At 35.7% G+C, this 25,667-nt stretch overlaps 1 protein-coding gene across 1 annotated transcript in view; it reads left to right on the forward strand.

Moving 5' to 3' along the window:
- Positions 1-8,402: 8,402 nt before the first annotated feature.
- Positions 8,403-25,667, forward strand: part of LOC128983115 (venom protease-like) — a 39,015-nt gene continuing 21,750 nt past the window's right edge. The window contains exons 1-5 of the mRNA XM_054402281.1: positions 8,403-8,507; positions 12,025-12,115; positions 15,726-15,988; positions 23,575-23,691; positions 24,309-24,456. Of these exons, the coding sequence (XP_054258256.1) occupies positions 8,480-8,507; positions 12,025-12,115; positions 15,726-15,988; positions 23,575-23,691; positions 24,309-24,456 (647 nt within the window). The 5' untranslated portion in view covers positions 8,403-8,479. The remainder of the gene's footprint in view (positions 8,508-12,024; positions 12,116-15,725; positions 15,989-23,574; positions 23,692-24,308; positions 24,457-25,667) is intronic.

A 25,667-nucleotide genomic window follows, 5' to 3' on the forward strand; every position in this document is an offset into this window, starting at 1 on the left:
CCTTAACAGTATTACTAATCTACCATTTTATAACACTATCATACAATTTGAATGAAAGGTAATAAGAATAAGAAAAATGAATCTGAAGTTCTTAGTAAAGCTCAGCTGGATGTTCAACATCTGAAAAGTGAATTTTCCGATGTATTTTCAAATTCTTTAGGGTGCTATAAAGGACCTCCAATCAAACTGAAAATTGACCAGAATTATAACCCAATTCACTTAAGAGCGCGCCCTTTACCTTATGCATTGCAGGTCCAAGTAGACGAAGAGCTGAATAAGTTAGTTAATCAGGGAGTGTTAGAACCTGTTCAGGTATCGGATTGGGCCACACCAATTGTTGTTTCCGTAAAAAGCAATGGTAAAATACGAATTTGCGGTTATTATAAGGCAACGTTAAACAAAGCTATCCAAGATCATCTGTACCCTATTCCACCAATCTCTCAGCTCTTAGCAAACTTAAACCAAGGGAAATATTTTGCTAAGTTAGATTTAGCCCAAGCTTATCAACAACTGGTTGTTGACGAGAAGTCGGCACTAGCTCAGACACTAATTACACACAAGGGTGCTTTTAAACCAAAAAGACTACAATTCGGTATTAGCTCAGCTCCATCTATATTTCAACATTTTATTGAGGGTTTGCTTTCGGGCTTGGACAATGTAATCCCTTACTTTGATGATATTTTGGTTAAAGCAGGAACAATACATGAATTGATTACGACATTAAGACAAGTATTCACTCGTTTTAGAGATGCAGGAATCACACTCCAAAGCGAAAAGTGTTCTTTGTTATCTACATCAGTTGACTTCTTGGGATTTGTTGTGAGCTCTGACGGAATTTGTCCTAACCCGGACAAAGTCAAATCCATTCAAGATGCTCCTGAGCCGACTAACAAGGAACAACTGCAGGCATTTTTAGGTTTACTTAATTTCTATCACTGTTTTTTACCCAACAAAGCCAATGTTGCAGAACCTTTACATCGCTTATTGGACAAAAATGTTAAATGGCGGTGGGAGGAAAAACATAAACTTGCTTTCAATGCTTCAAAGAAACTCCTTTCTTCCGATAGTATATACTGGCTCATTACAATCCCTCCATCCATCTTAGTACAGGGGTGCCCATCCCCCCCTAGACTCATGACGCACCCCCCCCCCCCAATTGAGCAACAGCCCCCCACCACCATAAATGAAGTACACAACAAATGAGAAACATTATTCCCCCGCCCAGTACGATTTGTAAAACTAAAAGAAGTTTTATACATTTTTCTTAGATATTTAAAATTCAAACCCAGTTAATCTATATAAATAAAGTTATAGTTTTGTCTGTACATTGCTCAGAACTATACATATTTTGGGTTATTTTTACGTTTTATACATTGAAGAAGTTGAAACATGTCTCATCTCAATTTACGTCTGTCTGTCACGGCCCAGAAGGCATTTTACGCAGCCTACTCTAAAGAAAACTAGAGTACCGATTATGATTCTAATGGTTTAATTGTATTCACAAGATTGGCGAGAGTGTCCTTATAGCCATTAAAATATGGCCTCACTATTTTGGAAATAAAATAACGGACGATCAAAAACCCAATTTTGTGTGATTTTTCTAGTTTTTTCTCCATGTTTACTACATACTTCATTTATGAAATACTAATAATCTGTTAAGAGAACACGTCATTATATGAAATTACGAACAGCTGTTTTTATAAAGATTCCTTTTTCTAGCTGTCACTGGTATGTTTACATTTTTTTTTTTTTTTTACAGCATCATTTATTTCTGGTTCAATGTAGACATTATACACAGAGTGTTAACAAAATTAATAAGAAATGAACTATAATTAACATCGTGGGTTCGCCCAAACCTGAGTCACCCTGTAACATAATTAATTTAGAGAATAATTTAATCTTCTTTAGGCATCATTCCTCGAATAGATCTTGAGGGAGCCTTCGACGTAGCCTCCTGTTCTCAGTTGCTTCACCAAGATGAAAAGTTAATGCACTAGGAACATCGTTTAAATGTTGTTTACGAATACTGTTTAGGCTCTAACCACTTCCAATCACGTTTGTAACCATTTCCGATCACGTTTGTAAGCAAATCCAAAACCAAGTGAGATTAATAACCGTGTGGCTTTGGCTTACATAACGGGTTTGATTTACCACGGGGTACTAATATGTAACTGTAAATTAAATTAAATAACTAGCCATCATCCAGGTCGGGAACCGGAGATTCTGTGTGTATCAAGTTACTTGAGTTTTGGTTACCGGGAAAAGACCGTGAATCAGTGTTGTACAGGACTGGAAAACTTATCTTTCTATATAAATAAAATTAGAGTTTTATAAGTCACCTCAATTTAAGGAATTTTTAATGCTAGAATATCTATATAGCGTATGTAACCTCTGCTTAACGAATTGTCAGCGTCTTTCTCTTGATATAACGATCCCCTCTCCCTCCCTTTGGAAACATCACAGCTCCTTTGATGAAAATGAAACGACGCTTGCGCCAACAATCGTCTGCTCCGTTTTACACTTCACTGTCTGCTGTGCGCTATCACAGACAAGGGGAAACAAAGGCGCTATGTTACAACAAATTTCAGATAAAACAGCTGGGGAATGATGACGATATAAATGCTTAGTAAACTGTGATTGAGTGATAAGTAACCATGGTAACTTTAGTAAGGCTGTGATTGGCCAATGAGTCGGCCTAAATATGGCGACTTGTTGAATTTGTGTATGAATTGAAGATAAACCCAATAAAGATTGTTCTCGTTACATTCTTTTTTAAGAGTGTTTTTATTATCTCTAAATATAATTTTACACTTTTTTTTTACTTATCTATCAATTCCTGTACAGCACCTACCGGTAGCCTATCTGTCTATCATGAGCAGTAACTTATACTGTAATACTTTTAAAGGTTCCTTTAATATTAACGTTATTTATAGCAATCCAGTGTTTGGCATGGTTATTAATTGAGTTTGGGTTAGCTATAATTTTAAACGTTGCCGTTTGTACAACTAAACCAAGATAAATTATTTGAAATGTACAATAATAATGTTATTGCACAATAATAATGATTGTGCAATATTGAATTTCATTTATAAAAATGCAAATCGTGACGTTAATGGCTGTTTACAACGTTTTAATGGGTTTGTCATCTGTATCTATCACAGTAGTTGAGCCATCCCGTGCCCTCCCTCTTATATCTCACATCTTGCTAATCTTGAATAATAATTTCATACTCGAATCCTAAACTATCCTAAAATCCTATTTTAACTAATTGAATTCAATAATATAACTATTGTCATTAATCGACTTTCTATCTGGCGACTTTGTAATATATTTTTGATTTTGATATGTGCCTTCCAATTAAGCTTTGCATCTAAGTGCATGCCCAAGTATTTTATTTCCGTTACTTGAGGGAGGTGAATATTGTTCATGGATACTGGAGGACATGTAGCCTGATTTAAGGTAAAAGTAATGTGTGCTGATTTATTTTCATTAATTTTGAACCTCCATGTTTTAAACCAATGAGAAATTTCATCCAAGTTTAGCTGTAAATTTGCTGTAGCTTGAGCTGGATTGTCGTGGACAGATAAAATCGCCGTGTCATCCGCAAATGTAGCAACCATAGTGTTTACACTTTCTGGTAGGTACGATGTATAGAGAATATACAAGTATGGTCCAAGCACGCTTCCTTGGGGGATTCCTGATTCTATAGGGTAAAGGTCAGTTAAGTAATTTTGATGTTTAATTTGGAAAGTTCTGTTGGTAAGATATGATTTTAAAATAGGAAAAACTGAATGGGGTAGTAACTTCTTAATTTTGAATAGTAAGCCAGAGTGCCATACTTTGTCAAATGCCTGACTGACATCAAGGAAAGCAGCAGAACAAAATTGTTTGTTTTCCAAACAGTTTCGAACTGTATGAACAACCCTATGGACCTGCTCCACGGTGCCATGTCTCCGTCTAAACCCGAATTGGTGTCCTGGAATGACGTCGTCTTCTTCAAAAAGAGCTTGTAGTCTTTTGAGGAACAATTTCTCAAACAACTTGGACACTATAGGCAAGAGACTTATAGGTCTGTAGGAAGTGATTTCATGAGGAGGTTTTCCTGGTTTTGGCATAACAATTAATTGGGCTTTCTTAAATTGAGTTGGTATGTGGTCTAGTCTCAATATAGAATTAAAGAGAAATGCAATAAAAATCATTCCTTTCCTTGGCAGTTCTTTTAACATTTTCCCAGTGATAGAATCGTAACCAGGAGATTTTTTCGGATTAGCGATTTGTCAATGGTTGCCTTAATTTCTGTAGGTCTGAATTTTTCCAGAGGAAAGTCAAGTTGAAGTGGAGAGTCCAAGAATTCTATTATTTCTTCTTCATTATTGACCACACCTACATTTGGCTTGAATACATTGGAAAAGTAATCCCCGAAAGCTTCAGATTTTTCTATGTCACTCTTAGCCCAGCTTCCATCCGGTTTACGAATTGGCGGGATTGAAATTTGGGGTTGCTTCAGCCTTTTTGTTACTTTCCATAACGAGTAATCCGTAGCCTCCGTAGCCGACAAAGATTGAGTATATTCTTCAAACCATCGGTTTTTTGTGTCGTACAATAATCTTTTCAAAATCCGTGCTGCTCGGTTAAAGATGGCCTTATCATTTGGGTTTCTTGAGTTTTGCCAAATTCTTCTGAGTCGTCTCTTTTCTGCTATCTTTTTCTTGATATGAATTGGGTAGCCTAGGCCTATTTTCTCTGATTTTTCATGATTAGGTAGAGGTGTGGATTCTTTGGCAGAATTTTGAATACAGTCAACAAAGTGATCAACAGCAGCTTCTAAATTTTCAGGACTACGTAGCTGTATGTGTAAATTTAAGTTTTGATTTATAAAATTTCGAAATTGATTCCAGTCCGTGTATTTATTGAAAAATACGTCCCCTGGTTCTTTGTGAAATATTTAGGTACTTAAATTTAACATAACTGGTGAATGGTCAGAAGATAGGTCAAGACAAGATTTTACTTCAGTGTAATTTTGGTTAAACCTTTTGAAATAAAAAAGTCTAACAGATCAGGGATTTTTCGCATATCAGTGGGCCAGTAGGTAGGTTCACCAGTTGAAAAATGGGTGAACTGATTGTCATTCATTAATCTTAAAAGCTGTCTGCCTCTGGGTGTAGCCAAACGTGACCCCAATTCTTGATGCTTTGGATTAAAATCACCCCCTGCAATAAATCTATTACTAGTCCAGTAAATAGAGACAGAAATAGTGGAGTTAACTTACAAACGGTCCGGTAAGTCTAAATTTTTTATATGTTGTCTAGGATGGTAAGTAGGTGTTAAAACCGCAAAATGCACAATTCTACCCCCTCCGCGCCCGCCGCCATATTGAAAAATCGAAAAAATCTGTACTTCTAGAGATTTTCGTCTATATCTCTGTTTTGGTGCGTTTTAGCGAAAAATATGTAATTGCAATGTTGTAGACAATTAAATTTCCTATAGTATAAGTATAACAATATGGTTCTAAGACTTATAGATACGAAAATATTCAAATTGTTTAACAATAAAACGTAATTTTTTTTGTTATTTTGCCAAATATCTTTCTTTAGATCGCTGTAATTCAGAAATGAAATATTCTAGGATAACAAGTATCCCAATCACATGTATAGAGCATTTAATTACCTACGAAATGCTTCTATTCTTTAGGCCAACCGTTTGATGTGGGGCTGAAAAACAAACAAAACAAATTAAAAGAATGGGTCTATTTTTTCGCTTTTGTGACCTAAAAATTAACAAATTAACTTTCAGTTTTCGGTTTAGTTTTCAGTTAATGAAACCATACTTACTGTACTTACTACATGTAATAGTGCAATGCTCATGATGCAGGTACTATATTCCTCCCTTACAAATATACACTGGTGAGAGGAGGTGTTAAATTTAAAACAACCCACCAATACGGCAAGTAAATTTTTAAAGATTCATTTATTTAATCAAAATAAGATCAAATACTGTAATAATAAACGTTTAATAAATAAGTAAACTAATGGTTAATAGAATTAAAATAAACTAAATAACTAACATATTAGAAAATTTATTACTGGAGCTTTGCTCGTTTAGTAGGCATCTTATGGGGTTATGCATATTATTCCACCCATGGCATGAAAAATCCCTCGACTATCTAGAGTATTGACGTTGAAGTCGGCGTTATCAAAAACCAGTTGGCAGAAAGCATCGCCACGGTTGGGTTTCACCAGAGGTAGTTGTTGTTGCATGATAGTAGACACTTCAAGTAATTGCGATCTAAAGAAAGAGATTTGGCAAAATAACAAAAAAAACTACGTTTTATTGTAAAAAAATTGAATATTTTCCTATCCATAAGTCTTAGAACCAAATTGTTATACTTATATTATAGGAAATTTAATTGTCTACAACATTGCAATTACATATTTTTCGCTAAAACGCACCAAAACAGAGATATAGGCGAAAACCTCTAGAAAGTACAGATTTTTTCGATTTTTCAATATGGCGTTGGGCGCGGAGGGGGTAGAATTGTGCATTTTGCGATTTTAACACCTACTTACGATCCTAGACAACATATAAAAAATTTAGACTTACCGGACCGTTTGTAAGTTAACATACCTCTATTCACTGGACTATACCAAGAGTGTTGAAATACTGTTCAAATTGATTGTAAGTTATAAGATGCCTTGGAGGGCAGTACACAGCTGAAATTGTAATAGGACCAAGCCAATCTTCTAAAACAATGGTGGAAGCTTGAAGATAATCTTCCTTAAAACATGGTATTTCATAGTGTTTAATCGTGTCCCGAACTAGGATTGCAGTTCCTCCATATGCAGTGTTGTCAGGATGATTAGTGTAGTACAATTTGTAATATGGAATTTTGAAATAGGTTCTATCCGTAAAATGAGTTTCCGAAATAAGCAATACATCTAATTTGTGTTGGGTAATGAATAATTGAACCTCTTGGCTATGCTGAGCCAAGCCATTAGCATTCCATAATGCCACTTTAAGGAGAATATTCATTTTAGGCGGGCAATAACAGTAGTAAGAAGATTAAGTAAGGTATTAATCTGTTCTGCTTGTTTAGATAATATGCTCTCAAAGCGTGAGAAACAATTTTTTATAGTCTCGGACAGATTGTGAGGTTCTGTGGTTTGTTCACTAACATGATGATTACTGGTGTGGCCAACTTCACTACCATTCCGCGCAGTTTGAGCAAATGTTACCCCTTCTTTTACTAATGAACTTTTAGGCAAGGTATTACTGGTATTAGGTCTTGTGTAAAAGACCCATCCATGCATGAGAGATGCATGGGGCATCTCTGAAGACCCAGATTGCTTTGATTATTAAAGTGACATCTGTCACTGTTATTTATTGCGTTGAATATTTGTAGTTTTCAGCATTTTTCACCAAAACAAATATTACACCTGAACATAATATATATATATATGGGACCAAATAGAAACTCTCCTGGTTATTTTGGTGGTGGAACCACGCTAATCGGCAATAGAATCACAGAGAAATTGGTGAACATACATAGATAAAAACAAACATTGCCACAAACAAATTGAGACATTGCCTCCTTTTGTTGGTAGTGGGGAAGTCAGTTAAAAATAGTTACACATCCACCTTTGAAACCAGGAAAATATTTCATTGGACCTCTTATAGTTTAAAAAAATATCTTTCTTTCAAGCTAGGCTAATTTAAGGTTTCCTAGTAAAAATTATATGAGGTGCTGATGCATGTATGAAAATACAGTAACATATTTTAGAAGCAAAAGTGAATTGCGTACAGCTTAGTTTTGTGTGATGTAAAATTAAAGCAGTGTTGTAGAAAAACACAACAACACCTAAATTTGAAAAAAGCTACAGTAATGTGAAGTGCAAGTTATGAGAAATTAAGTATTTTACCATCAGGACACTCAATCGAAACCACTCATGAAATACAGTTAAAAAGGCTTTAGATTTTACAATAGCATACAAAGAGAAGACTTCAAGTATTTTTAGTAAATTAAGTCTAAAGTAAATACTTTTGAGGGTCAATTTAGTTTAATGTAGCATTTTCACTTGATAACGGAAGGAGTTTATCCACCTCCAGAATCGTTGTGTAGCTTAAAACACAAGACCCGTTGGAAAAGTCCAATTAAATAATATAACATGTAAAAAAGCAATGTCTATAAGCATTTTAAAAACTCTGTAACTGTTCCAGTTGGTAAGTTTATATGGAAGGTCAAGAAAGTTCATTCACCTGAAAATAAAATTGTTCTCCAGTGAAACAAATTTTCTTTCCTGTTAGGGTTACATTGGGCAATCCATTCAACATACCTGGAAATATTGGCAGTGCAAAATATAAGAGTGGGGGAACTTTGGACCTAACCTTGAATATTCTAGTTCTCAGTTCTTCAGTGTTGGGTGAGTGTCATGCTTGGATTAACTGCTGATTTCCTGTTGGTGTAAATGAGTCGGTCTCTATCATGATTGTCTGGACTGCCATTGTTTTGGGTGAGTGTTTAGGAATAGCTAAATATAAATTTAAGGAAGGGACAACTATTATTTAACATTATACACTTTGTTTTTTTCTAAAATCAATGATATATATACAGTTTCTGTGAAATTAAATTTTAAAATATAAAATAGTTTCATTTCATTCCAATTAATCATTTATATTGTTTTGTTACAAATTAAAATTCTCTGACCCTATCCGTTTCAGATTATTCTATTATTTTTTTACATTGATTTCCTACAACATAATGAGTTGTGAACACATATAACATCCACCAGATTATTTCCCACAATAAATAAGACAACACACTATAATGAGATAACACTTGCTGGAAAAAGTGTATGCCTTTGATTGAAAGATAACAATGTGAAAGTATTGCAGAATTTTATTGCATTTTTTTGTTACCTAAACTTGTAAAGGTTGCAATCTTTATGGTGGTTGGTAATCAAAGGAATAAGCGATAAAACTTTAACTTCTTTTGTAGTCAAGAATAAAAAATGAAACCATTTATCTCAGCAAACCGGTTAGTCACTCAATTTTTTTGTAATAAGTCTAGGATCATGCCTTAATATTAGGGACATACAAAACAAAATTTAGAATTATAAATAGTAACATTATCATAACTAGTTGATCTGCCCCTGCTCGTGCTTCACAATGGGATGAGAATGCAGAGAATAATAACGGTTCTTTAAATCTACATTAAAAATAAATTGAAACACACTCCATATTGATTTTAGGAAGAAAATCTCAATTGTACCGTTCTGCTTATTTATAATGAATATCTCTTTGGTCCATGTATTTGTAACTAACTGTGGGGCAGATTAAAAAGGTTAAATAATTAAATAACTTATGTCATCAATCCATTTAATTATTTGATAACTCAATCCGTTGTGCTACAATCTCAACATTATAAAAAGGTTAACTCAGGATAAAGTAACCAACTAACTATTTACATATAAATAAATTGTAACAGCTGACGCATTATTCAATATTATGTGGTTAAAAACAACCCTCTAATTATTAAGGTCCATACCCTTAGGAGACAGTTGATCTTAAAACTGACATTTTTATGTAGAGGTTTTTCACTGAGACTATTCATTCAAATACGTGTTTGATAGGTGAGCGGCTTACGGTTGTCTCAAAAGTTTGTGATTCTTATTAGCTTTTAATATTTAAATCAAGTTATTTATGAACAATTTTACTTAATTTGTAAGCCCCAAACTAAAGCTTAAGAATGAGCTTTGAATTTTCAATGATAACATTTTCCATAAATATAGCATTATAGTTTCCAAGCGATAAATGAGTGAAAATTTAAAAACGTACGTTTTCAGGAAAAGCACTTTGCAAATTTTTTCCCCCTTTTTCAAAACTTTTATTATTATTTTTATTTCATTAACATTTGAAGTTTCATAAAATGTCGATGGTAACGCAATATCTTTGGTATTTTTTTTTTAAAAGAGCATCTTTAGTGGAAAAACACAAAATCCTGTCACGACCATAACAGACGTTTAAATGAATATTAAAAATAGTTAATATTATTTTTATAACTATGTTTTGCTATAAACTAATTTACTTTTATGACCATTATACAATAAAAAGGTCACTGAGCTTTTGGTATATTTGTTCTTTCTAGAAAAAAAAAACTCAAAAAATTGAAAAAAGCCAATAAAATCTTTTTAAGTTTGTATAACTCCGAAAAAACTTACCTGAGACCCGAAAAATCGCTATGTTTGTATAGAGACAAACAACTTCTTTTGTGTATAAAACATTGAAATATGACGATATTTTAATTTTTGAAATTTTTATGATACAAATCATAAACGTGATGGTCAGGGACAAGCGGTACGGTCGTGAATTTTCAGAAATAATCTAAATCTTTCTAAACAATCCTTCAATTATACTGTTAGTTATAATAAAAATAAGTGTTTCAATTGAACTAAACTGTTCAAATTACAATTATATTAAAGTTATTGTCACGACCAAACACACTATAATCCATAAGGCTGGATTGGTCGTGAAAAAACCCGCGATGGTCGTGAAACTTTGGTCGTGAAATTACGTGTTATTTGGCTCTGTTCTGGCGGTAGCCCTGCACCTCATGTTCGAGGATACAAAGTGAACTTCTAGGTTAATCTAGCAATTGAAATATCTTATAAACAAAAATTAACACCATGTCTACTTCATCAAATGACTATGTACGGTCATGGACACACCAAAATTACAAAAAACACAATCTTTCCTTTATTAATCTTGTAATTCCTAATTTCAACTCGAAACGACCGGCACTACAATCCTGACGTACACCCCGAACTAGTCTCTAAAACCAACTGACTCCATCGACGCCAGGCTTGCCACTGTCGTGCTCCAAAGTTGAAAATTTTTCCCAAATGGTCGTGACGCCAAATCGAGGGACAGACTTATTTTGTCATGGTTGTCAGTTTGCAATGACAATAAAATTATAATATGCTCCTTTTTTGTAAGTTTAATAACCATTGATGACAAAAAAATATGGCTTTATATATTTCGGCATGAATAATTAGTCTAAAAACAGCGTGAAAGTTGGAAAATGTACCCTAGGGACACGTCATGGTCGTGAATTTCGAGACTTAAAAAATACGAAAAAAATACCTTGAACCTATTTAAAACCAAATAAATGTGTGTAACATGTTGCCCCCGTCCCAAAAAATATTAAAACACATAATAATAAACTACATATCCAGTATCTACGAAGTAAAAGGCCAGGGACATGAAAACGTACGTTTTTAAATTTTCACTCAAATACTGTGTGAAGTGCTTTGAAGATTCCAAGGACCAGACTTATGTTAATAAAAAATGTCATACTTAAAACCAAACAAATTATTAAAAAAAGTACAGCATAACATACATGCGTACATTTACGTAATTTATAAACTCATTTTATAAAGCAATCAAATTATTTTTATATGCTTGAAATCTCAACACTTCATGCTTTTCATGCATGTTATTCAGAACACCTAAGCTGTGCCTCACAAAGGTATATGATGGCAAACTTCCAGCTCATACCTCGGCTACTTCACTCTTTTAGTTGTTTTATCTTCCTCCCTCCTGCAGTAAAACACCACACCTCTTGATTCTTCATCATAAAGAATAAACACAATATGACCATTGGATACTGAAGTATACTTCCTAGTAAATTAGGCTATGCTCACAGTATTAATGTGATTGTTATTCCCTTTTGTTCTGCATTTGTAATGTGCTGGTTTTGATGATTTGTTGATAAACATATGTTATGTTTCTTTTGTTTACTTTCTGTTCATCTTTCAAATAATGTCATAGCAACCAATAGGCCCATGTTAAATTTCTAAAAGTTTAAACTCATGTAGGGAAAACCCCTGTTGTCCGATTCGTTCCGTCCCATAGTTGGTTACTATGACCGTGCAATGTTTGAATGAACATAATGAACTAAATAGTATTTTAATAACTTTTGATCTTCTGTAAGTAGCCATCGTTTAACGTGATGGTTTTCTGTTACAACAGTTGTGATGGGTTATACGTTGTGTACTTCCCAGTCTGCACATGCAACTCAGGTTTACCTCACAGAAATCAAAGATGTCAGCGGAAAATTCAAGTAAGTATTAATTGTTTCAGTTTAATCTATTTGCCAAGGCCGTCACCAGGACAAATTTTTAGGAGGGGGGGGGGGGTGCCAGGTCAGTGTCGGTTCTGGAACCTTGTCAAGGGGGGACTCCAGGGGGGGGCCAAAATAAGAGGGGGTCTGGGGGCCCCCCCGGGAAAGTTTTTATACTTTTTAAGTAGTTTAGTGACTTTCTAAATAAATTTTTAATGCCTAAAACTGTCTCTAACCGTAAAAAAACTCCCATTTAACCTGTTGTTTGTCATAAGCAAGTAGACATTTAAAAATTAAAACTATGACGATTGCATTCATCAATTTCTAACCATACTACGGCCATACGGCTCCGGCCATATCCTCCTAAAAACCGTTGATTCTTTTTAGCATGTACAACACCTGCCTGGTTGAAGGGGGATTCCCCCTCATGCTGGAAAACAGCTAGGCTTGTGCTAGTTGGACAGGGGAAGGGAGAACCATTCTCAAATCCAACATAAAACTAGTCCATGAAATCACACAGGAGTATGTAATCAATAAACAAACACACATTAAGTTCACATGTGGAGGAGTTTCTGACAGGCGGGACCTGTCATCCTCTTACAGACCTCTGTGCATGTCGGATACGGCTGGCAAACTCCTCGAGAAGTAGATCCTTTCTCGGCTGAATTCAGTAGTATGGTCACTGCGAGGGACCTGTCCCGTCGTTAGTATGATTTCAGGATGGGGCGATCTACGGTCAAAGCTATTGAGGAAGTGAAGGCAAGCTGAGGATTTTAACCATTAATCTCGTAGGGTTGAGCTGCTCGTAACACTCGATGTGCTAAACGCTTTTAATTCCACAAGGTGATGTGATATGCTGGACGCTCTAGAGAACACCTTTAACGTTCCAGCATACCTCATGCGCATCATAGAGGATTATTTCCGGTTCCGCCTCTTCATGTGTAACACTACGGAAGGCCCATGGACGATGAGTGTCACTTCTAGTGCTGCCCTAGGTGCCATACTAGGCCCAGACTTCTGTAATGTCGCTAATGGCCGAGGAAACTATTTAGGTTGGGTACGAAGACGACGCTGCAGCTTTGATAGCTGCACGTAGCGTTGAGCTAGCTCAGCTAAAGCTGAACCAAGTTATGCGTACCATAAACGCATGGATGGCAGACCACGATCTTTCGCTGGCTATGAGCAAAATTGAGATAGTGATTTTGACAAAAAACTGATTGACACCATCGTGTCGTTGAGGGTGGGAGCCATCTAGGTCCAAACCGTTCGTACTGCCAGATACCTTTGGGTCATGGTGGACAGCAAGCTTGGCCGGCAGGATCAGATCTTCCGTACGGCGGACAAGGCCGCTAGAATGGTTTATTCTCTTAGCCGGTTGATTGCCAATGTCGGAGGGCCTTGGTCCAGTCGTAGAAGGTTGTTAATATCTTCGGTCCAGTCTGTACTCTTGTAAGGTGCGGAGGTGTGGGCAGACGCTCTCAATAAGGAGGTAAATAGGATGCGCCTCGCCCAAGTGCAGGGTCAGGCAGAACTAAGGGTAGCATCTGCCTACCGAACCCGCCGTCCTGGTGGTTGCTGGAGACATCCCCCTCAAACTTTTGGCGGCGGAGAGGAAGGCAATTTATCAGCGCCGTGAAGAGGCCCAGTCACGAACAGAGGAATGCACCCTGTGGCAAGATAGCTGGGAACAGGAGACGGGGGACGCTTATTAGTCGGCGGTGCGGAGAGGTGAACTTCTACCTCTCCCAATTTCTGACGGGTCACGGATTTTTCCGGTCTTACCTGTTCAGGATGGGCAAAGCTGTTCCACCCAATTGCATATACTGTCCAGGCATTCCCATGACATGTCCATCATCTGCCTGGAGGCTCAACAGTTTGTAGGACTGCTGTCGGTGGACAAGGTCATACCGATGATGACGAAGAGTGAGGACAATTGGACCTGTGTGTCACATTACATCCAGGGTATTCTCCGCGTCAAGAAGCTCGACCTTGACCGGGATGGGGTGTAGGTCATAAAGACTCTAAATGCCAGAAATGGCACGAGTCCTGAGGGCTTAGGTCACATGTTGGACTGAGTTGAATTATGAATAATATGAATAATGTGACAAACAATTCCAAGTCTGTGACCATCAGAGTAGAGGGGTTTTTTATTGAGTAGTCTGATAAATTCAGGAGTATTACACTGCAGGCTGGCTACCTGTGTGCCTAAAAGCATTTTCTCTCGTCTCCCTAAAAAAAAACTGTAAGATTTTTACCTGTCAAGAGTATTTTTTACTGTTTTTGGCATAGTTACCTAACCAACCTGTTTTTAGTCGCCTTGGAAGTTTGTAAAGTGATACTATAATTGAGTTGATGTGTAACTTGACGCTTATGCCCCTCTCAATTAAAGGTTACCAACACACTTAAACAAAGACGTGAGAATAGCAGAGAAGTAATGAATAAAATAAAATAAAAGAAAACACAAAGTCAAGGAGGTTGTCTCAATGCACCTGCTGTACTATGCAGTACCCCCCTCCCCCCCACGGGAAATAGTATATGATTTTACAGTACTCAAATGTCTACAAATAGGGCCCAATAACACCCAATTGAGACTCTTCCTTACTGAATGACTAATAGAAAATGTAAAACTAATTTTGAATATGCATTCAGTCTAAACAGTACTTTTTAACTAATGATTTATAATATTTTTAAGTAAAGGAGATGAATAGAACTTTTATATCCTACTAATACCCCCGCCGCAGCAAACCTGACGCCTAAGCGAATTTCCATTTGGCTGAATTGATTTTCAATTGATTTATTTAAATAACATTAGGTTTAACGAGTACCTAGGTTTGCTGCTACAAGGAAACTAATAAAGTGTGTGTTTTAAGTAAAATAATTATTGCTTAGTATAAAATGAATATATTTGCTAAGTTTGATCAAAAGATATCCATAAACAAGCAAACTACACATTTTACAATATTCTCCATAAGAATAACATGGGAATTTTAAATTTACCATTTTTTTAGTTTTCTCCGTAACCAGTATCCGTACAAAAACACTTTGATATACTGAATTGTTTGTTTTTTTAAGCTCTTTAAGGAGGTTTAGAGAAAAATTGGGAAATTTTGTGTTTTGCGGGTCAAAAGTGAGAAAAACCAATTTTTACCCCATAAAACCCCCCATAAAACCCTGTTCCTATGGTCCGATCATGCTGGATCGCGAACTCGTTCAAGTTTATCCCGCCTTACACCTTCAAACCAAATTTCATCAAAATCGGATAAAAATTACTCAAGTTATCGTGTTCACGGACACATATATATATATATATATATATATATATATATATATATATATACATATATATACATATATAAAAATTTGAACGAGTGGTGGTTTTGGCCTCTGGGGACATCAAAATGAAAAAGTAAATCGGTCCCGGGCCTAAGTCTTACCATGAGACCTACGGTAATAGCTACTTCCCTATAGGGAAATTCGCTAAAAAGGAAAAATCTCATAACACCAAAGATTATTTTCTCCAAGGGAATCCCCAAGAATCATACATTATCCCAACAAATCCTGTTTCCATTTGAAAAGGATTTATTTGACCCTTTAGCTCTTCTTCTTCCAGGAGGAGTACTGAGGTGAAGGGATGTGCTCTCCCATCCCCACTGAAGAATGGTCGCTTCATACCCAGCCCCAAGAGATGTCCTGTGGGTGACTCTTCCGATTACTGCAGGATGGTGCCCGGGTCCTGGGTCCCGGAGAACTCTTTACTGTACTACAGCTGTGACCCGGGCTACAACCTGCTCACGGCCGAAGGGGAGATCACCCTAGAGAAGTCAGCCACCGCATGTCAAAGCGGACAGTGGCAACCTACGCCTACCTGTGTAGGTTTGTATGGTACTCATCGTCACATAGGTTTTGATACTAAACTATAAATAACCTTTTCAATCTTACAGACTGATTATATTGGTTGAAAAAAATCAAAACCATAATTCCAGCACAAATAAATTAAAACAAATACATTTCAAAAGCTATGCAGGGAAACCTTTGTTAGGATGGTAAAACTCTAGAGGGGTAGCTGGAGACCCAGAGTAGCCATTGCCCCCCCCCCCTTGAGATGTGAAATAAATATAGTGAGCTTAGTAAGGTTGTACCTATATATTTAGAACTGTCCAAAATAAGTCTGTACGATTAATTTACAATCATAAATAAATAAGAAGGTAACACAATGTGTAAACAAAGGAATGTGTACTGGAGTCCCATTGGGAACAGTAAGAATGGGATTGGAATTGGTGGTTGTATTACATTGTGAGGTTCACAGCTAATAGATGGGGTCAGTGCAAGGGGTGCCGCCAGTTTAGGGGGGGGGGGGGGTGATAAAAAATTGTGAAGAGGTTATTTAATTTAGATTGGTGGACACATTAAGGGCGGAAAGTAGAGACGTGCTATCACCTCATAAATATATAACTTTTAACAGCTTATTGGCCAAAAGCACGAATTACTGGGAACTAAGTCAGACAACTTGATTCTTGCGATCAAAATATTATTTTGAGACCATGCGGGAGAGGAAGATAATGTACCCGTGACCACTATCGCGAGATGTTCACAATATTGCGGTAGACTATGATGAAGTCTCCATTAAAAGGAAGATGGTAATAGGAATTAAATTATCATAATGTCACTGTAATCGTTGGAGATTATCAGATAGTGCAGATATCAGGCTCGCAACCTCGCTGCTCAACTCTGTACTGTAAACTTCAACTCACACATCAACTCAAGTTATCCAGCCCAAATTGGACCCTGCCTAAAAAATAAAAACCTGCAAGACCTCAAGTATCTTCTCAGTCAAGAAAACTGGCTTAGTGTTACTTCAATAAACAATGCCGAAGAAGCTTTTAAAACTTTTAGTAACATAGTGAGAGTAGCTATGGATGCAGCCTGCCCCCAAAAGAAGATAAAAACACAAAGAAAACATAAACTAAAATTCTCTATGGACCCAGAAGCAGTGAGACTTAAAGCCGAATTTCTTAAAGCTCTAAGAAAGTTTGAGGTGACGGGAAATCCAGATGACAGAAGGGTTTCTATTGAAAATAAAAAGAACTATGAACTGTACTTGAAAACAATGCGGAAAAAGGTTAACTCTGACCAGTTGATGAAAGCTGAAAATAAATCTAAAGCTATCTGGGAAACAATAAACACAGTGTGGTCCAAAAAGGAAACATCCCTAAATGAAATAACCCTTCAAGTAGATGGCCAACTCATAAGTAATGTGACCCATGTTGCAGAGCATTTGAATACATTTTTTACACAAGTAGGAGAAAAAACAGTAGAGAAACAAAAACACCTAAAGAACACAGCTCAAACTCCTGACGTAACTCAAACAGGTCCACCATTTTCCTCCTTTCAAAGCGCAGACGAGAAGGAAGTTAAAATGATTATAAACAAACTTAAAGCAAAAAACTCGTCTGGAATTGATGAAATCTCGTCAAAAATACTTAAGCATTGCTGCAATGAACTAGCACTACCATTGGCTTATTTGATAAATAAGTCCCTAAAACAAGGCATCTTTCCTTCACTAATTAAAATAACTAAAGTATACCCGAAATTTAAAAAAAGGTAGCACATTAGAAGCAAGCAACTATAGACCAATTTTCCTCGTTTCCACCTTCTCCAAAATATACGAAAAAGTTGTTTTAAAAAAACTTTTAGACCACTGCACAAATCACAACCTACTAAACAACCTGCAACATGGATTTACAAAAGGGAAATCCACAACAACAGCAATAATTCAGATGGTTGAGTCCCTGATTGACAGCCTAGATGAAGGAAATCTAAGAACAGGAATCTTTCTTGATTTCAGTAAGGCATTTGACTGCCTTGACCACCAGCTAATCATTAAAAAGCTGGATTCCCTGGGGGTATCAAGGATAGTAAGAGAATGGTTTCAAAGCTACCTTACAGACAGGAGTCAGTTTGTAGAACTAAGGCACAGAGATAACAGCCTAATTAGAAAAGCAAGATCAAATTTTCAACCAATAAATCAAGGAGTTCCCCAAGGGTCAGTTATGGGTCCGGTACTGTTTATTCTTTTTACCAACGATTTGCCGCAACAAATAGGAGACGCCTGCCTTACTCTTATGTATGCTGATGACACAACCTTAGTGTTTAATGAACCACTAGCCTTAATCTAGAAGTAAAATCCTATGTGTCACTCAGTATGGCCTACCAATACTGCTATAACAATTATCTCGCAGTAAACACGTCTAAAACAACTAAAATCCCTAGTGGAAGAGATCAATATATATAAATACAAAAATTGTATATTGATACTTATTGATACGTATGTGTATTTGGGCCAATACACATCAATAAACATCAATACATATCAATACAAGTAAATAGGATCCGAGTCATTAGCTTATTTGAAAATAATTTGTAGCTTGTTAAAAAACCATTTTTAATTTGTTTCAAAACATTAAATAATATCAACTATGCACTAAAAATAAAATAAAAATGAGAAAGTAAAAAAATTCTTGGCAAAAAGTTTATTGGGTTCCCGAGATTTGAACCGGGGACTCCAACATGGAAGCCGGATGTCTTAGCCATTACACCACGGACACTTCATGTTGCACTGAGTAATGATAGCCATTTTGAATGCGAGAAGCTGTGTTAGGCCTCATAATTGAAAAAGATTTTCAATGGCATTTGTGTAATTTCAAGCATGTACCTATATCCTTTAACATGTTTCAAAACTGTTTTATTACCAGTTCAAACTGTTTTCTTGCTACTTGGGTGATATGAATGGTGTCAATACAATTTATTTTTATTGATTTCTAGAAATAAGGAATTCAATAATGAATTTGTGAGGCATTTTTATCCCTAACGATAACCCAATAAGCAAAAAAATTGTTTAAAGCTGTCGAAAGCTGTATTACAATAATTGTTGTACCTATAACAATTTTAAAACATTTTGATATAAACTTCATATTACAACAATTTTGATATAAGATTGAAACAATTTTAAAATTGTTTAACAATAAGTTTTTTGGAGTTGAAAAAATAAGTTTCAATACGAGCTGTAACTGTTTTACAACAATTTTAAAATTGTTTTACAACCACTTTTTTGAAGTTTAAGAAAATTAGTTTTAATACAAGTTGTAAACTGTTTTACAACAATTTTAATGTTTAGCAATCAGTTTTTGGCAGTTTAATAGTATATTTCGTACCTAGGGCCGAAAATGAGGTTTTGCCGGCTCGAGATAGTTTTTAAATCGATCGAGAGCTGCAAAACCATTTCGGTCCGTGGTACGAACACTATTTTTCACCACACTTTACCCTATTACCACTATTCACCACTATAATAATGCACACTGATAGTCAACACAACTACAACTTTAAGGTTATGTGAAGAAATAATTTGAGGAATCAGCAAAAATAAAAATAAATAGTTGCTAGGCAACGGTGACAATAACACAATTCTATTGCAATGCTATGGATTTTGATTGTGTATTTAAAATGCATTCATGTTTTAAGTAAGTAAGCGGACAGCTGATTTTGCGGCCCCGGCCTGTAAAAACCTGCTCGGTCCCCAAATTATGGACAGCTGGCATCGCCAGCAAAACGTAACTTTCGGCCACCAATTAACGTATGTAATACAGCCAAAAACATGATAGTGTGGTGAAAAAAATAATTTTTAATACAAGTTGTAACTGTTTTACAACAATTTTAATGTTTAGCAATCAGTTTTTGGCAGTTTAAAAAATAAGTTTTAATACAAGTTGTAACTGTTTTACAACAATTTTAATGTTTAGCAATCAGTTTTTGGCAGTTTAAAAAATAAGTTTTAATACAAGTTGTAACTGTTTTACAACAATTTTAAAATTATATATTTTTAAATTACCTATATTGAGTTTTAGGTACCTCAGCTAACGCCTAGCTATGACCTAGAACTGGAGTTTTTCCTTTTTTCAAAAAATAACATTTTTATTACTGTTTATTTCACAAAGTTTACATTGGTATTTTGTATAATCCATAATGTTCATATGTGATACATTTTACAGATATTTTGCATTTTATTTATCCGTATTGATGTCTATTGATTTATATTTACATCTAACATATTTAAAAAATATTCTCTATATATATCAATGAACGATTTGTTTGCTCAAATGATCTATATTGATATATTTTATGTTTATAGATGTCTAGTGATATGTATTGACTAAGTTTTCAGTGATGTCTATTTGTTTGTATTTACTTGTAATGATATCCATGAACATCTATTGATATCACTAAGCACCTAGTGATATCAATAGATTTTTTTCTATTGATTTCTATTGATGTCTTCCACTAGGGATAGCTTTTGGCCGTAAATCTCAAGAAGTGCCACGACTCCCAGATGTAGAAGTGGAAGATGAAGCTAAGTTTTTGGGCATTACACTCAACAAGAATTTAACCTGGACTCCTCATGCGGACAATATATGTAAAAAATTAAGTTCAACCATCTATGCTCTTAAACATATAAAAAATGCAACAGATGACATGACAACAAAAGTAGCATACTTTGCACTTTTCGAGTCGCATATGAGATATGGACTTGTAGCATGGGGTGGAACCTCTGCCACTAACATGCAAAGAGTTCTCAGAAAACAAAAAAAGGCAGTCAGAATAACTGCAGGACTCCACAGACTCGACAGCTGCAGGGAAGCATTGAGGTCACTCAAAGTACTTACCCTTGTAGCACTCTAAATCCAGGAAGTTGTGTTATTTGCAGTAAGAAATAACCCTACAAGGCGTGGCGAAATGCACCAACACAACCTGAGAAACACCATGCAGTACAACCTTCCACAACATCGCACGGCACAGTTTGAAAAGAAACCTTCATACGCAGGAATGAAAATCTACAACAGGCTCCAGATCTAAGAAGCAAGTCAGGAGATGACCTCAAACCAGCTTTGCATCAATGGCTCATTAATCGACCTTTCTATTCCTTAGAAGAATACCATCAACAGGTCTTTGACTAAACAACACTTCAACCACACATTTAGAAAATATTGTAAATTGACGCTACTACTATTCTTAATGAATGTGTAAATAAAGATTAATTGTCTATTGTCTATTAACCTCTTGTAGAAAGTGTTATAATTAGCATGGAAATGATTATTTTAGGATTTTAAATTAACGGTTTTTTGTTGAGGCCTTCCTCTCTAACAGATGGGGTGGGGGTGGTTCCATACCCTCCAGTGGCCAAGGTGTGTGAAATAACATCTGTCTTGGGTGCCAAAAGCTCCATGGCTATGCGAATGAATGGGATGTCTAATTCCAAAAGTCAATGGAAATATTCAATTATCTGCTGATTCAATAAATATGGTCATTATGTGTTATACAGTATATGCTGTGTTGGTTTATTAAAACTAGTGGTCGTCCAGTGGTCGAAAACTCAACCAAGAATATATAATGTACAGGTTTCTCTATTTTCATCCCACGCTGTAAAAAAACATGTGATTTAATATATTCCATTTGTTTTGGTTTTCTGTTTATATTTTGTTGTTATTTCGTCACCAGCATGGCAACCCATAAGACCCATGTTTAATTTTTTTTTCAAATCCATTTTTGTGATTATTTTCTGGCTATTTTAAATTATAATTGGATTCTGCATATCTACAGGAAAACATCTTTCTAACAGTATGAGTAGATATTCCCTGCGATACACATGAGCTGAGAAAAAATGTTTTAAAGAAACATGCTTGCCTATTAATATATACATTAATTTATAAACATGTGTTTTAATCTTATATATTTAAAAAAATTGGTTTTTCTTTTCCGAGTTCGTTTGGCTCTTCTACCTGACCGATTTTCATGATTGAGGTATCAATTTGAAGGTATGCACACACAGATTTTCCATCAACCATTGGCATATATTTATCTATAATCCCACTAGGCTTATAGGTAAATGACATTTGCTCCACATGTATTTCTTATAGGAGTTAAATTATTGGTTTCTTTTTTCTGAGTTCGTTTGGCTCTTCTATCCGGCTGATTTTCATGATTGAGCTCTCAAATTGAAGGATTCACGTACAGATTTGCCATTAAGCATCGGCATATATTTACCTACTGTATTTCTCGAACAAAAAACATAATTTGATTCTTTTTAGAATTGTTACTTCAATTTAAGATGTATTTCACCAGTTATATAATTATATAATCCTATATATTTTGGTCTAAGATCCTTCAATGAAATACCAGCTTTCATTTAAGCTATTAGTTTTTCAAATCGGACGAGTTTCAAGCAAACGCAAGGTGAACTACAAACATGACAATTATTTTTCACAAGGTATTTCTATGATTAAAAATCAATAGCTCCAGTGTTGTTCAGGTTTTTTAAATGTTCTTTGAACCCAGTGACAAGACCTGTATTATACAGTAATTATTTACCTATTTTGCCTGAAGGTCTTGAATTTAGTTTGAATTAACACTCGATGCACATTTCGCCGCTCAGTGCGGCATCTTCATAGAGTATCTTCTTAAACACTACTGTTACTATGTACATATTTACACTATATTTTCCAATCACTAACCGGTCACATTCGCGGTCGCGGTTGCCCGGCGGCGACACGAGCGGCGGGGTACATTTCGTTCCGCACTGTTGACGTGATGGACTTGTACTGGATCTGAGTGGTTGACAGTGACAGTGTTATGATCTGGGGATGTAGTCATTGTTTGTAAGGGATGGTCGCTTTCTCTTTTGCACTGTTGCCATTTTAGTGCGGTGTTGCCAGATCGTTGGGTTTCTTCTATGTTTTGAATGAGGTTTAACAAAATGGAACTATGGTAGTCCTCTTTCTCATTTAAGAGGGTGTCAGGGTTAGTGTTAATTTGCTTATAAATTTCGTAACTTTCTTTTACTATTGCAGTAGATTTGTAGTTGGTTTTGTATGACGCCGGGCAACCGCGACCGCGAATGTGACCGGTTAGTGATTGGAAAATATAGTGTAAATATGTACATAGTAACAGCTAGTAGTGTTTAAGAAGATACTCTATGAAGATGCCGCACTGAGCGGCGAAATACGCATCGAGTGTTAATTCAAACTACAAGACCTTCAGGCAAAATAGGTAAATAACTGTTTTTTAAATGTTTAGACTCAAAATAATCAGTAAATTATAGGCAAAAATTTGATATATTGATCGTTTGAATCAGTTAAGCTTAAGATACTGTATTACTCAATAAAAAATAATGAATTTGATTATTTCTCGGAAATTATAATTATTTTAACGCAGTGGAGCAGTATGGGTCCTCTAGTTATTAGTTATGCTCAATTTATGTGCCTAAAGCCAAATAGCTTTTAATAATCATATTCTTCTAAATAAACATGCTGATAAGAGGTGTACATTTCCAAAGGTATTATTTATTTATTAAGATTTGTTACAACAGGATCTCAACATCGATCTCTGATGATAATTAATCTCTTTTTTAGAAACTCACTACAAATCTCTAAACCTGCCTCATTTTCAATCTTCGAGCAGCTACTGTGGTAAAACAGCTCAACATCCAAGAATGAAGAGGAAAGTTGATGGGACCGTGTCAAAAAAAGGTATATATGGTAAAGTTTTAGGGCTACAAAGTTTATTTATGTGAAGTAAACAAAAAAATTACAGTATACTGAAATTAATTACAAATTTTACTATAACTTAGCCTGTAATAATGAATATATTTTTGAGCCGTGACACATCCACGCGACGTCACGCTTTAGTTTTTTTATAGTATTTCGTCGCTGGAATTGGTTTGGATTTGGGTAGTTTCACAGCAGACCTGCAGACCTGGAGTCAACGTACGCTGTTATAAAACATGTGGTGTCAGAAGGCCCGTGATTGTCAACAGTTTCTGGCAAGACTGTTCCGTGTTTGTTAAAAATGTATCCGTGTAAATTGTTTAATGTGTTAGTTTTTCATTAAAAAACCTTTCATTGCCTTTAAAGTCATAGAGTAACCTTAAGTGTTTTGCCAAGCTTATATTTTGGTCACCAGAAAAAAATCTTTTGCTTAGAGTTAAATATAGTTTTATTTTTTCAAAATTTTTTAACTGTTAGATAACAAAAAAAAAATACAAAAACACCCTCCTATACACCCTACTATACAGAGCTACAATTAAAAATGACTTCAGCATATGCATAAGGATAGTAAAATCTGTGAAAGCTGATGTTTGTTCCAGGGGCTTGGCCGTGGATGGTTATACTAGGCATGCGTAAGAACAACACCCAGCATGGTGAGTTCCACTGGTTCTGTGCCGGGACTCTAGTAACGACCCGTCATATACTCACTGCAGCTCACTGTGTGGCTGACTATCGCAGGAGGAACTTGTAAGTGACACGACACGCCGTTTAGAAAATTATAAGAAAATATCTTCCAAAAAAATAAGATTTCTTCCTCTAAATAGTAGGATCATAAAGGGGAACTACTTATTTATATTTAATTACCACTTAACACTTAAAGTGCCGTTGACATGTTTGAACATGAAAATTGCATTTATTTCAATGTTAAGCAATGGCGGGAATTCCCGTCATCAGCACCCAACGTGTTAAATAGTTGGAATGGACATAATACCCCTTAAATAAATCTGACAATTTGATTTGAAGAGTTATAAAGCCTTATAAATATCTTAGGATGGTCGGCATTTGAGTTAAAAGTTATTAAGTATTGAAGTATTAAAAATGTTCTTGTACAATCACTGACTTGTGTCGAATGCGCTAACATTAAACCAAACTAAACTAAAAGGGGAAGTTTGTAAAATACTGCATCTTTTATATCATACTAGCTGGCCCGACAGACGTTGTCCTATCCTAATGTGTTTTTAGGTCAAATGCTCGTTAATTTTTAAGATGAGCTCATTCGCATGGCTCAATCACATCCTGGTTGAAGTTTGTTCGCTAGCTCACTCACCTTTAGGCTGGGGCTCGTTCGCTGAGCTCACTTGCCTTCAGGTTAGCTCGTTCGCTACGCTAACTCGCCTCCAGGTTGAAGTTCGTTCGCGACGCTCACTCATCTTTTGGTTGCAAATTAGCTGTTGTCATGAATTTAAAAAAATAATAGTGCTGCACCCTGTTGGTAAACCTATTAAATTTTTAATGCTATTGAACATCACAGAATCAAATTGTTTAATTGAACCAGCTGTTAAGATTCTTTAATTCCATTTAAATATGAGTATTCATAAGGTTAACATGGGAAACTCCAGAGCCACTGGGGCGGAGCCCTTTTGACGGATCTGCACCAAACTTCACCAATCCATCCTTGAATAATGCTCATTAATGCCTGAAAGTTTCATTACAATCTGTCGAGCGGTTTCGGAGTCCATAAAAGACAAACAAACAAACAAACATACATTGGATTTTATATATATAGATCACTTTAACCGTTGCAGTAACAAAAATACCCCCGTTGCAGCAAACCTGCAGACTAAGCGAATTTCCATTTTCCTGAATTGATTTTAAATTAAATCTATTTAAATAACATTAGGATTAATGAGTATCTAGGTTTGCTGCTACAGGGAGGCTAATAAAGTAGGGTTTTTGGT

The sequence above is a fragment of the Macrosteles quadrilineatus genome, unplaced genomic scaffold, assembly GCF_028750875.1.
Source record: "Macrosteles quadrilineatus isolate MER2022 unplaced genomic scaffold, UCM_ALF_1.0 Scaffold_1__1_contigs__length_201487025, whole genome shotgun sequence".
NCBI classification, from domain to species: Eukaryota; Metazoa; Arthropoda; class Insecta; order Hemiptera; family Cicadellidae; genus Macrosteles; species Macrosteles quadrilineatus.